The 18,308-nt window shown below is 39.8% G+C and overlaps 2 protein-coding genes across 5 annotated transcripts in view; both read right to left on the bottom strand.

The window, feature by feature from the left end:
* Positions 1 to 7,037, bottom strand: part of syngap1a (synaptic Ras GTPase activating protein 1a) — an 86,215-nt gene extending 79,178 nt beyond the window's left edge. For all 3 annotated transcript variants that reach the window (XM_084424483.1, XM_084424484.1, XM_084424482.1), the window contains exon 1: positions 6,801 to 7,037. In XM_084424483.1, coding sequence (XP_084280609.1) covers positions 6,801 to 6,822 — 22 coding nt within the window. In that variant the 5' untranslated portion in view covers positions 6,823 to 7,037. The remainder of the gene's footprint in view (positions 1 to 6,800) is intronic.
* Positions 7,038 to 8,720: 1,683 nt separating this feature from the next.
* On the bottom strand, positions 8,721 to 17,937 carry LOC311300248 (sodium channel regulatory subunit beta-1-like). Of its 2 annotated transcripts, none has more exons than XM_084424411.1 (7): positions 17,787 to 17,937; positions 17,336 to 17,531; positions 16,204 to 16,370; positions 12,688 to 12,922; positions 11,497 to 11,638; positions 10,599 to 10,670; positions 8,721 to 9,686 (listed from the first exon to the last, which is right to left on the bottom strand). In XM_084424411.1, the coding sequence occupies exons 2-6, from the start codon at positions 17,388 to 17,390 to the stop codon at positions 10,604 to 10,606; spliced, it is 666 nt and encodes a 221-aa protein (XP_084280537.1). In that variant the 5' UTR covers positions 17,391 to 17,531; positions 17,787 to 17,937; the 3' UTR covers positions 8,721 to 9,686; positions 10,599 to 10,603. The 2 variants fall into 2 exon arrangements, with proteins under 2 accessions (XP_084280537.1, XP_084280536.1); XM_084424410.1 differs by having other exon boundaries at positions 17,336 to 17,563.
* Positions 17,938 to 18,308: the final 371 nt, after the last annotated feature.

Consider the following 18,308-nt stretch of genomic DNA (forward strand, 5'->3'; position numbering starts at 1 on the left):
TGATGGATGTAATCCCTCTCTCTCTCTCTCTATCTCTCTCTCTCTCTCTCTCCCTGTAGGTGGGAGTCTCTTCCTCCTCTGGCAGCTGGACCCGCAACACATGTGCTTTCGAAACGTTCTCCAGAACACTTTCCACAGGCCGTTCCTGTCGCATCTCAACGGAGATATCATGGTTTTCATAAAGGTCACTTATTTAGTCATGATTAGCTTTGTGTTCCAAGGTCATTCAGGAGGAATTCATGCAGCATTTGCTGCTAATTAAAATGACAATTCAATGCTAATATTTCTACAAACATGCACTTGTCGTAATTCATGGTAACATGAGAACATTAGATTCATTGTGATGAAGAGCATAACAGTGAAAACACGGAGAGTCTTAAAATTCCATCAATGGTGGGGAAAGAGTTAACTACCAGAAGAAATTTTCATTAAAACAAATTTGGGCAGTAGTTCTTTATGTTAAACCAAAGGCCAAAAGGTCAGAGGACCAAAAGGCAGTTTTAACTTCTAGTAATCAAGCTGAGCTTCTCAAGCATCTGCACAGATCAGAGCGACAGTCAAACTGTAAGGTAATAAAACATATGAAACCAACATGAATAAAGATGATGCTGAGCACATGTTCTTAGAAATTAAATCCTCATCCTGAATGACCAATAGCTATTCATGAACAAGAATTAAGAAGTTAGTTCACATCTTTTTCCATAAAGCAGATTAACTGTAAGTGTGTCAACATGTTATTGGCTTGATTTGGAAATCAATGCCTGATGCCCACAGAAGCCTCAATATTTCCATAATGTCACAGCTAACCTGCTAAACTCACAGGAACACAGCTCCTGCATTAAACAGGTTTATTATTAAAAGCCTTTTCTACAGCAGTGCTGATGATGGGAAATCAGAGCGTTTAAGACGAGTCTGTGATTGATGCATCGAATGTGTGATTCTTACATAAACGCTCAGAACAGGCCACGTGTTCAGCAGTGATCCGGACTGTCAGAACACACCGAGAACAGAGATCAGGAAGAGTCCATGATACACAGTTCAGGAACACAGTTTTCTTGGACTGACAGACAGACAGACATTTGGCTGTACATATGAATGAGATGATTCTACATTTATGTAAAACTCACCAACTACAAAGATGAACAACTGTAAAATTACATTTAATGGAGCACAGCTGGAAGAAAACAAAACTAGAGGTTTATCGCATTTCGTGGAAGGATAGCGTTATTGCATACAGAAAGGCCCTAAAAACTGCTAGATCTGCTTATTTGATGTCTCTCTTAGTTAGAAGAAAACAAACACAACCCTAGGTATTTATTTGATACAGTGGCTAAATCAACAATAAATAAATCTTTAACCCCAGACGTTTCGAAGCCACACAGCAGTAATGACTTTATGTACTTCTTTACTTGCAAGATTGATAATATCAGGGAGAAAATTATAACTATGCAGCCGTCTACTGCAGTATCGCATCAGGCAGTGCATTGTAGTCTCCCTGAGGAAATATTCTATTCATTCGTTGCTATAGAAGAGGAAGAATTGTCTAAACTTGTTAAATCATCTAAATCGACAACATGTATGTTAGACCCTATACCGACTAAGCTACCGAAAGAGATGCTTCCAGAGGTCATAGATCCTCTTCTTAATATCATTAATTAATCTTTGTTATTATGTACCGAAAACTTTTAAGCTGGCTATAATTAAACCTCTTATTAAAAAACAACAACAACTTGATCCTACAGAATTAGTCAATTACAGGCCGATCTCGAATCTACCCTTTCTGTCAAAGATACTAGAAAAGGCGGTATCCTCACAACTGTGTTCCTTTCTAGAAAGAAATGATATCTGAAGGATTTCCAGTCTGGATTTAGACCATACCATAGTACTGAGACAGCTCTCATTAGAGTCACAAATGATTTGCTCTTATCATCCGTGTATCTCGCTATTGGTGTTACTTGATCTTGGTGCTGCATTTGACACCATTGACCACAACATTCTTTTAAATAGACTCGAACATTATGTTGGCATTAGTGGAATTGCATTAGCATGGTTTAAATCATACTTATCTGACCGTTATCAGTTTGTAGCAATAAATGAAAAGATGTCAAATCAATCACAAGTTCAGTATGGCGTACCACAAGGCTCAGTACTAGGACCGCTGCTGTTCACTCTGTACATGCTACCCTTAGGAGATATCATTAGGAAGCATGGCATTAGTTTTCACTGTTATGCTGATGATACTCAGCTCTATATTTCTTTGCGCCCTGACGAAACTTACCAATTCAAATAAATGCAAAACTGTAAAATTATATTTAAATTATAATATACATGTGAACAAGAATTTACGTCATATTATATTATATAAGTTTTTGCAATTTCATGTCATAATGTGGCTCAACATCTAAAGCAAACCAATTATTTTGCTGTTATATATACTGTATACCGTAAATCCTCTAATAGTGGCCTGTATTCCATTAGTGGCCGGGTCTCTAACATTGGCCGGTCTCGCTGTTGGCGGAGGTAAATAAAGGCCGGTCTCTAATAGTGGCCGGGGCTATTATTAGATACAACGTTTTTCTGGGCAGGCCACAACATTATGCTTGTGATAGTAACATGCAAATACCACAGGGGGGCAATGTTTGCTAATGAATCCAAGCCATAGCTATGGTAGCCTGGTCATGTCAATCACTTCGCTCTTGACTCGTACGTGAGAATTCAGTCACCGGTAGGCTAATGTTGTTTACCATGGCAGCTGCGGAGCCAAAGAGGATTTTTGGCGAAAATCTATTTTTTAACCCCCTGGGATCGACAATCGCACTGGCGCGATAGGCTCGCTTTTTTTCTTAAGTGCAAACGAGTTTCAAAATACTCTGTTGACTTTGATCTCTTAATTACGGAGAGCGCGCGTTATTCAAACGCAAATAATCTAAGGCGATCCACGCAAACCTGAACACCCACAATCAGCTGGATAACACACATCTATCTAAGTAATAATAATCCTGGAAAATTTACCTCAGAAGTGCTTGGAAGTATTATTTCGAGGAGCAACGGATCCAGCTGAGAAATAGGTCAGTTCTATTTGCTTTGTTCTAATCGCAATAGTGTCTGTAAGTTACACGCAAAAAGACACGCGTTTCTAGTGTGTGAATGAATGAATGAAATCAATGAATGCACAGATGCGTGCTGTTGTGGAGCTAACGTTACTACTGCTGGAACAAATACTGTTTCAAAATGAATCATTGCTTTTCACAAAAAATATTATTTATATTATATTTATTTGTTGTTAATGTTCTGTATTCATACCATAATGTTATATGGTAACTAACTGTACGTTTTCAATAAATTAACCTAGTATTTTATAGGTTAAAATAGACACAAAATCTCGTTTTTATTCATTCTACTGGTAGTCCGTTTTGCTCAAATACAAATAAAGGCCTGTCTCTAATTATGGCCTCCTTCCAATAAAGGCCTGGGCCGCGATGCGCTTGAGTAAAATAAAGGCCCGGGCCTTTATTAGAGGATTTACGGTATTAGAAGATCAACACTTTTCAAAACAAATGCTGAGATGTCGCAGCACCAGCGTGAGCATCTACACAGCACAATAAATATCTAATTTAAACGGTCGATGTGCTGTTGATTATAACGGGAGTTTTCTAGTCTGTCACCGCAAAGAGAAGTGAAACACAAAACATGCAAAAGTGGATCAGATGCTTAAACCGCATCATCAGTGACGGGTCTGTACGTCATACTAACCTCAACATTTCACAACTGCATTCATGCGCATTACGGTAACATTAATAGAACGTTCATTCAAAGTTATCTGGGCTTTAATAATGTTCTCTAAGCGTTAGAACAAAAACATTTATACATCATTCATGGAGCGTTTTCTGAAATGATTTAGTTTGATGTTCATCTAACATTTTTTAAATGCTATTACTTGTTTTAGAACGTTCAGAGAACATTCAAAAGTAACGTTCTCATAATGTTTGAAGAATGATACAATGGAATGTTCCCTTAACGTTCATATAACCAATAAAAAAAAAAAAAACATTTTAAAACATTTAAAAAACTGGATGTTTTGACCGTTCAGAGAACATACAACATTAGCAAAACATTAGAACATATTTTTGGGCTGTTAGTTAACACTCTTCATGTGCATTAACTTAATTCAACACAAGTATTTCAAAGTAGTAACCAGTAAACAAGCACATCAGTTCAACAAAAAAAAAAAATCTGTACAGTCAGAAGTATGAAACAGATCTTACACTCGATCCACACCAGAACACAATCAACACTGAGCTGAACTGATCTGAATAATAATGATATCTCCCAGGAGTAGCATGCCGTGAACAGCAATGGTCCTAGTACTGAGCCTTGTGGTACTCCATACTTAACTTGTGATCTGGGCGGTATACCGGTTCATACCAAATCCCGGTGTTTATTTTTATTATGATATGAATTTTTAACATACCGCAATATAGGCATACCGCAATATAAAGAACCATCAAAGCATGTCGCTTTAACAACGATCGGAATGCGGCGCGAAACTGTGGTGAGGACACAGCTAACGTTATGTGTTACTAAGCCTGACGGTGAAGATGCATAGGTTAAACCATCATTGATAGCTGTCACATTATCTTACAGTGTTTCCCATACATTGGTTCACAATATCAACACAGCCTTTTGGAAAATCTATTTGTGGTTGGGATCCCGTTTCACTTCCCATTTCTGAAGTGAACTGACAGTCTTAAGAAAAGTTTCGATGTTATTTCAATTTAATCTTTCATTATCTCTCCTGATAAAGCAGTGTTTATGAGCGCTGGTTTGTGTTCAGCCGTTACCGTGGAAACCGCTTTGTGTTCAGCCGTTACCGGGCAAACCGCTGTTTCTGCCGCTCCTACAGCGTCTCCTGCTGGCTCCTCTTTGTAAACAGCATCATTTTTTGGGTGGAATTTTTCTACAATATTCACTCATGACAGTAAAATAGTGCATTCTAAGTTCATTTCAGGTTCGAAAACGCGAAGGCGCACAACACTGCCCCGATCACACAGAACGAGCAGTGCACTGCGTTTTTTATTTGCTAGGCAACCACCGAAACAGCTGTCCTGTCAGTCAAGTAAACGTCAAATCCGCCAAATTTATTTACTTTATTTACTTTCTGTTAACATTGTGGTAGTTACGGTTTGTGAAGTCGTTAAGCTCCTGGTAACCCGCGAGAGCACCACAAGTTCATCCTCCATCATCGCACTCTCCGGGCGTTCAAGCAACTGTAGCTTTCATCACTACAACGGAAGGCCCGCCTCTCCATTCATTTGATTGGACAGTGGAAAAAAACGCGATGACGTCGGGCGCTTTTTCCGCTCGGAGTTGCTTTTTTTTCAACTGCAAAAACGTGAGGCGCCTGGGGCACACAAACAGCGCGGACGCTCACTACCACAGGAAAACTATTGAAAAAAGGCGCCTCTCACTGCAAAAAACGCATTAGGTGTGATTGGGGCCTAAGTCAATCTACCGCAGTATTTCCTCTCTCAATCAGTAGAAAATGTGGTTAACAACCAGCCATGCTTGAAAAAAATTAAATACCGTCAGATACCGTGAAACCGCTATAATTTGGAAAAATATCGTGATATGGATTTTTGGTCATACCGCCCAGCACTAATAAGACATCTCTTCATTTACTGCTACAAACTGATAACGGTCAGATAAGTATGACTTAAACCATGCTAATGCAATTCCACTAATGCAAACATATTTTTTGAGTCTATTCAAAAGAACGTTGTGATTGATGGTATCAAATGCAGCAGAGAACAAAACTTGAATAATGACTCTCCCTTCTTATGTAGAGCTGCTTCACCACTGACTCTATGAAGTTTGCATCATTGATTCTGTTATTCCCCTGTTTATTACTGTGAAGCTGCTACTGAAACACTGATGATATGCAATAATATAACAAACTCTTTGTTTCGTTCTGAATAAACTCACTTTACAGACAGAAGTCCGGCCGACAGGAGAGCATGACATTTAAACAAGCTCTCGCTGAAACTCCTCCAGCTCAATGTAAATGACCTCTTGAGATTCACAGTGGCACGACTGACGCTCATCACCGTTACAGATGCGTAATCTGATCATCAGTATGGACTGCACTAAACAACACCAAACACCATCATGGACACTCAAATAATTAAATATGCATTAATTTAACAACATTAAACCCTAATGAACACAACTGATCAGAAAATAAACTAAGAAGAAACATCATTATGCCTATTAAAAACCCTCAAATGTGAAGTGTCACACAGGGAATTCTGGGAATGGCATTTCAATGTAAATTATAGGGTTCTATTCTTTTTTACATCTTAAAATGGTTGATGTGACCGTGTTTTACTGTACAATTACACTGGATTTATTACAGTTTTCCCAGCACTGTTAACCGATTAAGCGAGCATTCCTACAGTATTTTACAGTTGACATTAAAATCATTTTGTGATTCTCAGTGTGAGTATTTGTGTTGATGTTCTCGCGTGTGTTCCGGAAGCTCTCCCTCGTGCGCGCGCGCGGGCCGCTCCTGACTCGGTTCGGTTCGGGATCTATAAATAAACCTGCTGTTTCTGAGCTCAACTATTCACACTGATTATCGATCGCAATGATTGGACTCTCACGCGGAAGGTGCATTATCGATCAGGTGAATGTAAAGGCATCGCTGGACTCCAGAGTGAGAGCTGTCAATCATCTGGCGGCCAGCGCGAGCCCGTTATTGATCAGTGATCGGAGCCGATCAGATGATCGATTATAACTCTTACCTTGTGAAGACACATAGGACATGATCCTCCGGCACTGACCGTGATCAGCTCGCTCTGTGAGGATCCATCATCACTCCTCCAGCGCGACAACATTCAAACATAAAGGAGAGAAATGACGCACAGCTCTCCAGACGCGAGGCGCGCGCACGCAAGGTGCTATTATTATTATTATTATACTATTATTGATCTGAATGATGATCGAAAAGATCCGCTGATCACTTTGCGCTCCCGTCATCGAACGCAAGCGCGCACTGGCACGCACACGGGAACGCGCACGGGCGCGCGCACCCGGGACGGCGCGGTCCAATGAGTGAGTGATGATACCGAACCCGAACCCAATGAGTGAGTGGACTGATCGAGGCCGAACCCGAACCCGAACCAGAACTGAACCAGGGAGAAGTTAGGCAGGAAAGTTGCTCTGTGGAGATGAATTGGATCCACTGGAACTACATTGTGAAATATCATTATAGTGTAAATCAGCTATTCTCTATGTGAATATATAGTAAAGTGTAATTTATTCCTGTGATCAAAGCTGAATGTTCAGCATCATTACTCCAGTCTTCAGTGTCACATGATCCTTCAGAAATCACTCTAATATGAGGATTTGATGCTCAAGAAACATTTATGATCACATCTGGTTTCTTATTTCAGTGATCTCCTCTTGGAAAACCTGGATATATGAGAGAGAGTATTGAAAGTGTGATTTCTAGACCTGGAAAACTCACGGAAGTGAGTTAAATTCTTAAAAAGTCATGGAATTTTTAAAATAATTATACATTTTTCTAGTTATGGAGGGTATATAGAAAGCTACTATATTTCTCAGTAAGTAATCACAAACAATTAATAACGTCAAGTAAAACTGAAAAAAATATTATTAACAATTATTTTACTTCATTAGATAAATAATTAAGTTGTATTAATACTATAAATATAATATTTATATAAATATTTAAAAACGCAACTTATTTCAATTTATTTATAAATATATTATTTCATTATCTTCATGAAATATTACTATAATCAACTATAATATATATTTATATAAATATTATTATTCCATTTTTGAATATTCTGTAAATGTTTTTAATTTATTTATCATTATTTATTTCATTATTTTAACGAAATAGTATTGTAATCAAAACAAACTATAATGTGTAAATATGTAATTCAATTAAAATGCCACTGTTTGTGTCTGAAAACTGCAGCAGAAATATCTTCATCATCTTAATCATCATCATCATCATCTTCTTCTTCATCTAATAGAATCCAAAAGGTTGAAAGTGATTTTGAGCTGAAATTCAGTTTTCAATGAAACTACTGGAATATTAAAGTGTCACAAACCAACAACCACCACAAAACATCCCAGAATTCCTCAAATAACAGCAGTGTTTGTGCTGCTGTTTTCCCTCCAAAACCACATCACTTCCTGGAGGACGATGATGTCATTCACGTGTGTTTAAGACTTGCAGGATTCAGAGAGATATTTGTGGCCGCAAGTCTAGAGAAAAACTGTAAAAATACATCATAAAATATAACAATAATAAATAAATAAATAAATTAATTAATTAATTAAAATTAAGAAAAAATAAACATTAATAAAATAAATAAAATTGGCTGTAAATAAATAAATATGATAAAATATATAAATTTCTTTCATTAAAATAAATACATTGATAAAAACAATAAATTTGATTAAAATAAATGAATAGTTTTAAATAAAATAGGTAAATGAATTAAAATAAAAACATTTTATGTTAACAAATAACTAAAGAAAAGCATTGGATTAAAATGAATAAATAAAAGACGATTTAATAAATAAGTTGATAAAAATAAATACAACTTGTTTGAAATGATAAAACAATAGAAACTAAACAGTATTTTACACAAACTTCACTCAAAACTACAGTGAAACGGCACAGAATGTTTCAACAAAAGCAGGTTTAATTCGGCAAGTCAATAATCATCATAAACATCTGGATCTTTAGTACAATCTTGTGTAAATCAGAAAATATGCAAAAATATAGCAAATCATAACAGTAATAATATAAGTAATTCTTCAGTTTTGTCAGTATAATGCTCATTAAGAAATATTATGTTATGTTAAATTATATTTCATTCAAATTATCGTTCCTGTCGATTGATGCATTAATAATGTGAACAAACACAAAATCAAAAAATCAACAAGATTCATTTCAACTCGTTTAATTTACATTCTCTCTCTCTCTCTCTCTCACTGAACATCACATGAGCAGAAACGCAGGCCTGTGATTGGATCGTCTGCACTGAGACGTTCAGTGTTTTAACGCTAATACAATATAATTCTGCTACATTGGAGAACTACAGTTTATTGTCATATTGCATCTGATTATACAGATATGATTAATAAACTCTATCACGATCATGAATTATTATTACATATATAAAGGAAGTTTCTTCAGATTCTCTTTTTTACTCATGCAGTTTCAGCAGTGCATGGAGTTCGGCTTCCAGATCATCTTACAGTCACTATAATATATCTATATGTGTATGTGTGTTTGTGTGTGTGTGTGTGTGTGTGAGAGAGAGTTTGTGTGTCTGTGAGTGTGTGTGTGTGTGTGTGTGTGTGTGTGAAAGTGAGTGAGTGAGTGAGTGAGTGTGTGTGTGTGTGTGTGTGTGTGTTTGGCCTCGATCAGCAGAGATTCCTTGCTCTTTACTGACCTCTAGTGCAAACTCATAGTACTGCATTTGTCTATGAGCGAGGGGGAATAATGCAGTGAGTTCTCGGGATGAGCGTTCGGTTCATGCATAGCGTGAGGAATCATGCGGAACGGAGGATCGATCGCAGGAACAACAGCAGATAAAACAGGAGTGAGTGACAGCAGTTCAGGAGAGGCTCCTGGGAAAAACCTGCAGAAACCAGAACAACGTGTGAATAAGCAGCGTTTCTGTTCTAGAGCGAGTGCTAGCATTCTCTCGAAACTACGAACAAACGTTCTTACAGTAACAAAATAGAACGTTCGTTCAGTTATCTGATCTTTAATAATGTTCTCTAAACACTAGCACAAAACATTATTATACATCGATCATGGAGCGTTTTCTCTGAAATGGTTTAGTTGGATGTTTGTCTAGCGTTTTTTAAATGTTACTTGTTTTAGACATTCAGAGAACATTCAAAAGTAACGTTCCCAAAATGATCAAAGAATGATACAATGTAATGTCCTCTTAACGTTAACATAACCAAGAGAAAACAATAACATTTTAAAATATTTTATAAACTGGACATTTTTCCTACAACAGTTTTCATAAGTTAATGGGAACATTAGCAAAGCATTCTCAGAACAAGCTAATCCATGCAATGTCTAGCAATATGCTAATTTAAGTTAGCAATGTGTTAATTCATGTTAGCAAAATGCTACCATTATGTTAACAAAATGTTAAATCATTCTAGAAATGTACTTATTCATGTTAACATGTTAATTTATGCTAACAATGTGTTAAAACAGGCTAGAAACATGTTAAAAAATGCTAGCAGCATGCTAATTCATGCTATCAACATGCTAATTAATGCTAACAATATGTTAAAACATGTTAATTTATGATAGCAACATGGCTATTTCTACTAGCAATGTGTTAAAACATTAGCAACATTCTAAATCATGCATGCTCATGTGTTAAAACATGATAACTCCATGACAAATCATGATAGCAACAAGCTAATTCATGTAAGCAACAAGCTAGGAAGCTTTCAGACAAGGCTTTGTTTTGTCAAGCTGTGTTTGTGTGTGGCATAAACAGGCCCGTCGCTGCTAGTTATCTCACCTGTGTTATTCTGCGACCTGCACACCGGCGCAGTTGTCTTTGCCCTCAGATGCGATGGCTAAATACTCCGCACTGCAACACAGAACACAAACGCAACATGATGAGTTCAGGTTTAAGTCTTTGCTTCTGCAACAATAACGCGACGAGAGCCCGTATTAAACGACATACCTTTTTAGTCTGGCTATTAGATTCATCTTTATACCATCACAAAATGTAACTACATGATCATCCGTCTCGAATCTGATAGATGCAACTATCAGGCATGAAGATGTTAAGATATTAGGTAACATTTAACAATAAGGTTATGCATTAACAAATAATGTCGGATGGTGACGAGTGAATTTACTGTACAAATATTGTTATAGTGCCCTATTTTAAGCTCATGGTCTGAAGCGCAGGGTGCAAGTTCAGTTAGTGCGTGTCCGAATACACGTTTGATAGTTTAACGACGGGAAAAATGGTCGGCGCTCCCAGCACATGGTCTAAAAGGGTCGTCTCTATTCTTTTAATGAGTCATGAGTGTGTTTTGGGCGTAATGAGCAATAAACCAATCAGAGTCTAATCTCCCATTCGTTTTAAAAGCCAGTTATGCTCGTGCCATGGCGGATTCGCTATTTACATGGAGGAATTTGTAAACGGAAAGACTGAACGATATAAATGGCTCAGTGTATTTCAGTTTCCTCAAAATAGCAACGGCCCAACAATGCGCCGGAACACACACTCATTCTCAGACCAGCAGCCCATGGGCCACAGATGGAGAAAATACATTCGCTATTTAGACAACGTGGCGCCGGACGTGAAAATGAAAACTGCGTCAGGCTGAAACTAGCAAAACACACTTGTGTCGCGCCTGCTTTGGACTGGCTGTATGATAGGGGCCTAGACTGCAGATACTCACGCGCTGGCTCTCAGAGCTTCTTCTCCCGCCGCCGCGATCTTCCTGTAACAGTAGATCATCTCCACCAATAGCCAGAGCTGCAGCCCGATGATCGTCACGTACATCATCACCTCCGACACGATGGAAGCCGTCTTGCGCGTGGCTGACACACACACACACACACACACATTTTTTGTTAATATTTTAGTCAATATATTTTCTGAAGAAAGACAAACATAAATAGGGATGAAAGTCAAAATATGAAATGCCATGCATGTATATTTACGGAATAATCTGTTTTGTTGAGGTGCGTTAATTCTAATTTTTCATTAGTGATTTGGAGCCAAGTTACAGGAGGGGGAAAATGGTTTCAGAATTACGGCAGCTTGATGATTTTAGTTTTACACAGAGATCAGTGGCTCTATTAGTAAAATATGTTGACTTTATCAATCTTTGTTGCATTATATGCCAACGGTGACGGCTCAAAGATGAGAAAAAAGCACTTTTATCATGTTTTTTCCAAAGTTTGTGTGTCTGTAACTCAAGAAGTATTACAGATATCTCAATGTCCTTTTATATGTTGGTTCTTAACAAACTATTCTTTTGGTATCTCAATTTCCAAGGCTCTATATGGTTCAGTTCTACAAATATGAGGATCTTAATGCGGCTCCAAGAGTAAATTGTTAAATTTGTGAAAACCAAATGTTGTACACTTTGCATAAAGCGGATACTTGTACTTGATTACTGATACTGGCTGCATTTAAAGAGGAATGTCTGAAGTACAAATAATGTTGAAACTAGAAATATATCTGGTTTCCCTCCATTAAACCAATCGCATAGAACAAACCGGTCTGAGAGACAAAAATAGTCTTTTTCCAAAGTTTGTGTGCTTATAACTCAAGAAGTATTAAAGATATCTCAATGTCCTTTTAGGTTCCAATTATTAACAAACTTTTCTTTTTGCATCAAATTTTTTATAGCTCTATATAGCTCACTTTCAGAGATATGTGGATCTGAATGTGGCTCCATGAGCAGATTGCTGAATTTGACCCATTTCTATTGGTTGTGCTCATGAAGATACTTGTATTTAGTTGTGGCTTTTTTTCTTCATTTATGTATTTCTTTCACCAGAAAAACATGGAATGGCCCTACAACAGTGGCAGCCGCTGCAAGTCATGCATTACAATGATTTCACCATGGTAAACCCCATACCTTTGGCCACGACGGTGAGGTGGACCAGTTTGTTGACGGTGGTGGAGTACTCATAGTGCTGGTAGCTGAGGATCCGGTTGAAGGTGCATTGGTAATCGCCCGAGTCGTTGAAGGTCACGTTCAGGAGGTCGACGGATGCGTCCTGAAGGTCGAAGGTTTTGCTGCCTTGCCACTTTATCCGGTCCTGAAAACGCTCGTCGATGATGTTCGACTCCCCTCCGTCGTAGCTGTAAATCTGTCCACCACACAAACTTCAAAATCAGCATCTATATTACAAGTCCTCGGAAAAACACATTCACATTTGCATTGACATTGTATATTGTTATGTATAACGTCCAAATAAATATAGTAAAAATTCATATTGTAAATTTGTGTATAATATCATTACCGGTATGTTACATCATTGCATTCTTGTCTACGGTACTGTTAGATGTGTTATTTATTTAAATACATTTTTATCAGTCTATTTTAATAGATTTATTTTAGTCAAATGTATAATTTTTTTGTATTTATTTTAACACATTTATTTAATCATGTTTTATTTATTTATTTATGTTAATACATTTTTGTTTATTTACTTTTTAATAATTACAAAAATAATTACAAATACAAATACAATTTTTTTTAAATGTATTAATTTACTTTTCACAAACCCTTTATGTTACGAACTAAAACAAGGACCGTGATGTCGCCCGAGCCAGGCCCGGGGTTAGGGCTCGCATGCGAGCGCATGGTGGCCAGACCTCCCCCCATGGGGCTCGCCCGAAGGAGCGACGAGGGTGCTCACCACCTGCAGGAGGGACCGTAAGGGGCCGGTGCATAGTGGATCGGGAGGGAGTTGAAGGCGGCGGCCCCGACAACCTGATCCCTGGACACGGAAACAAGCTTTAGGGACGTGGAATGCCACCTCGCTGGCAGGGAAGGAGCCTGAGATTGTGCGCGAGGTTGAGAGGTACCGACTAGAGATAGTTGGGATCACCTCCACGCACGGCTTGGGCTCTGGAACCACACTCCTGGATAGAGGATGGACTCTTCACCACTCTGGAATTGCCCATGTTGAGAGGTGGCGGGCTGGTGTGGGTTTGCTTATAGCTCCCCAGCTCAGCCGCCATGTGTTGGAGCTCACCCCGGTGAACGAGAGGGTCGCTTCCCTGCGCCTTCGGGTCGGGGATAGGTCTCTCACTGTCATGTGTACCTACGGGCCGAATGGCAGTGTAGAGTACCCGGCCTTCTTGGGGACTCTGGGAGGGGTGCTGGAAAGTGCTCCGACTGGTGACTAATTGGGAGGAACGGCCCCCCTGATCTGAACCCAAGCGGTGTTCTGTTATTGGACTTCCGTGTTAGTTAAAGCTTGTCCATAACAAACACCATGTTCAAGCATAAGGGTGTCCATCAGTGCACATGGCACCAGGACACCCTAGGCCGGAGGTCAATGATCGACTTTGTGGTCGTCTCATCCAACCTCCTGCCGTATGTCTTGAACACTGTCAACGGAGCTGTCAACTGATCACCACCTGGTGGTGAGTTGGATCCGATGGCGGGGGAGGAGGCTGGACAGACTCGGCAGACCCAAACGTACTGTGAGGGTCTGTTGGGCACGTTTGGCCGAGTCCCCTGTCAGAGAGATCTTCAACTCCCACCTCCGGCGGAGCTTCGACCGGATCCCGAGGGAGTCTGGAGATATTGAGTCCGAGTGGACCTTGTTCTCCACCTCCATCGTCGACGTGGCTGCTCGGAGCTGTGGCCGTAAGGTCTCCGGTGCCTGTCCTGTGGACACCGGAAGGAAGGGATGCCGTCAAGCTGAAGGAGTCCTATCGGGCCTGGCTGGCTTGTGGTACTCCTGAGGCAGCTGACGGGTACCGGCAGGCCAAGCGGAGTGCAGCCCGGGTGGTTGTGGAGGCAAACCGTCCGGCACCTCAGGAGAGGGAAGCAGTGCCCTACCAACACTGTTTACAGTTAAACCACACGATTTCGTCTCTGCTTTTTGCGGATGATGTTGTCATGTTGGCCCCATCAGACCAGGACCTCCAGCATGCACTGGGATGGTTTGCAGCCGAGTGTGAAGCAGCTGGGATGAGAATCAGCGCCTCCAAGTCCGAACCCATGGTTCTCAGTCGGAAAAGGGTGGCTTGCCCAATTCAGGTTGGTGGAGAGTTCCTGCCTCAAGTGGAGAAGTTCAAGTATCCCGGGGTCTTGTTCACGAGTGAGGGAAAGGATGGAACGGCAGATTGACAGACGGATCGGTGCAGCTTCTGCAGTAATGCGGTCGATGTACCGGTCTGTCGTGGTGAAGAAGGAGCTGAGCTGCAAGGCGAAGCTCTCGATTTACCGGTCAATCTACGTTCCTACTCTCAACATGAGCTGTGGGTCATGACGAAAGGACAAGATCCCGGATACAGGCGGCCGAAATGAGCTTTCTCCGCAGGGTGACTGGGCGATCCCTTAGAGATAGGGTGAGGAGCTCGGTCACTCGGGAGGAGTTCAAGAGAGCCGCTGCTCCTCCACATCGAGAGGAGCCAACTTCCCGGGGAGGTGTTCAGGGCGCATCCCACCGGGAGGAAACCCCGGGGAAGACCTAGGACACGCTGGAGGGATTATGTCTCCTGGCTTGCCTGGGAACTTCTCTGTGTCCCTCCGGAAGAGCTGGAGGAAGTGTCCAGAGAGAGGGAAGTCTGGGCATCTCTGCTTAGACTGCTGCCCCCGCGACCCGGCCCCGGATAAGCGGAAGAAGATGATGATGATGTTAATACGTTTTTGTTTATTTACTTTTTATTAATTTCTATTAATAACAGTGAACGCTTTCTATTCATTTTCATCGAATTGCATTTATTTTAATCAATTTTAATCAAATTTGTTATTTGTTTTTGAAATTGTATTAATTTCTTTTAATCACGTTTTAATTGTTTAAATAAAAAAAATGTTTATTTAAAATTTTGTTTATTTAAATGTTTGTTACATTAAATGCATTCATTATTATTCATTTAAATCCCTTTGTATTTAGTGATTTGAATCTAATTTATTTATTTTAATCCATTTAATTTTAATTAGATTCATAAATTTAAATAAATTATTTATTTATTTAATCAATTTATTATTTTTAATCAATTAAAAAAAAACGTTTTAATCAGTTTTTACATTAAATGTATTATTTATTTAAATCAATTTGTATTTATTCTAATAATTGTTTTATTTTAATTAAATGTATTAATTTTAATTAATTATTAATTTATTTTAAACAGTTCATTAGTTTAATCAATTGTTTTTATTTGTGTTCATAAAATTGTGTTTACTTTAATATATTTTTTTACATTGAATGTATCCATTTATTATTTAAGTATTTATTTTAATCAATTTATTCATTATTAAATCTATTCATTCAAGCCAATTATTAATTTATTTTAAACCATTTCTTATTTTAATCAAATGTATTTATTTAGTTAGTTAATTTAATTGTTTTTGTAACTCGATTCACATGAACTGCAGTTTTGAACGAGCGCTTCCCGCTCAAACGCTCACGTGGATGAACTCGTCCTGTCCGTGCGCGCGGAAGTGCCAGTCTACGGTGGCCGTGGCTTCCACTTCCAGGCGCATCTTGCAGGAAATGCACCCGAGCTTGAATTCTCTTCCCGCGACGGCCTCCGTGTCCGAGTCCACCTCTGCGCATGCGCCGCTGCACACGGACACTGCACAAACACACACGCGTCACACTCACACACATCTCACCTGCAGCGTCATATACTCATGAGGAAAGACCACACTCATACTGTCAACATCTCATCTTATATTTCAGAAATACATTTGTTACTTGGAAATATTCAGTTTATATTATGTACTTCATTGCATTCTTTTCTAATCAACAGTACTGTACTGCCATACGTGTTATTTAAAATTGTATTACTCTATTTTAATACATTTCTGTTTATGTATTATTAACATTTTTTTTTTGTTTATTTACATCTAATTTTATATATGTATTTATTATCATCAAATGTATTTTTATTTTTATTTTAAATAAAGTAATAAATATGGTTGTAAAAGGATTAAAATAATCAATATTTAATGTAAGTAAAAAACAAAAACATTTTAATTAAAAAATAAGTTTGATTTAAAAATGCATTTATTTTTATATCAAACTTATTTTTAAATTAAATATTTGTGTTATTTAGACCCCTGACCCCTGTCACTAGCGCCCCCCAAGGGTCCCGGACCCCTGTCACTCCCCAAGGGCCTCGGACCCCTGTTACTCCCCAAGGGCCCCAGACCCCTGTCACTTGCTTGCGGCCCCCAAGGGCCCCGGATCCCTGTTACTTGCTTGCAGCCCCCAAGGGCCCCGGACCCCTGTCACTCCCAGAGGGCCCCGGACCCCTGTCACTCCCCGAGGGCCCGGGATCCCTGTCACTTGCTTGCGGCCCCCATGGGCCCCGGACCCCTGTCACTCCCCGAGGGCCCCGGACCCCTGTCACATGCTTGCAGCCCCCAAGGGCCCCGGACCCCTGTCACTCCCCGAGGGCCCCGGACCCCTGTCACCTGCTTGCAGCCCCCAAGGGCCCCGGACCCCTGTCACATGCTTGCGGCCCCCAAGGGCCCCGGACCCCTGTCACATGCTTGCAGCCCCCAAGGGCCCCGGACCCCTGCAGGTCAGACTAACCTGAGATCATGAAGAACACACACAGGAGCAGCAGGCGTCTCACACACATGTCCATGATGCTCACAGAAGACACTGAGCTCGACCGTGATCTCTCTCTCTCTCTCTTTCGTGGGCTTCTGAGACTCTAGAGTCCACAGTGACGGATCTTCATGTTCTGAGGTTCTGAAGGGCCCCGTCCCGCTGATGTGATGGACTCCTGCAGAACACTAGACCAGCATCAGTTTGGCTCTGAAAGATGTTTAGTGTGTGAAAACACGCCAGAGAAACACAGACACTCATCTGATATCAGTGTTTACACTCATTCCTCTGTTTACATCATTTATATCTGTGCATGTTTTACATGTATCTGAATAAACGCGCGCTACGCATGCACATTCATTTATGAATATATTTCCATCACTGATCATGAACGCATCATCACTGTAATCATGCACACAGATCTGAAACTTGCCTTCTGACTCGCGTGTAATAATCCTCAAGCATTAGACTGATGTTTATGATCGGGTCTCGCTGATCTGTCGGGTTTAAACGCCATTCTGAGCGGCTCGTTCACGCGTTCGCTGAGTTCTGATGCATTGCGGTAAAAATCCCGGGCCGCGCGCGCGCGCGACGCAACCTAACCCCGCGGTGACGTCACGACGCTCCCCGCAGGTGCAGCCCTTCAAAACTCACTCAAATATGATCATTAACTATAATAAATAGTGGGTTTCCCTTCAAACTAGGTCCCATTTAATACCAAATACAATTATTGACAGTACAATTACAATATCGTTTTGAAATAATAAACATAAAGTTAAATACCTATTAAAATACCTTTCATGCATCACCGTGCTCTCTACTAATCAGTTTTTCAGATAGATCTAGCTAACTAACATTATAATAATAATTTGATTATGGTTTATCAGAGTTGGGAACGTCATTCTTTGTTGCATTGCAAATAATTTTTAATGTTTGACGTTTTTAATCCTTTTTA

Source organism: Rutilus rutilus (assembly GCF_951802725.1).
Source record: "Rutilus rutilus genome assembly, chromosome: 11".
Lineage (NCBI taxonomy): Eukaryota > Metazoa > Chordata > Actinopteri > Cypriniformes > Leuciscidae > Rutilus > Rutilus rutilus.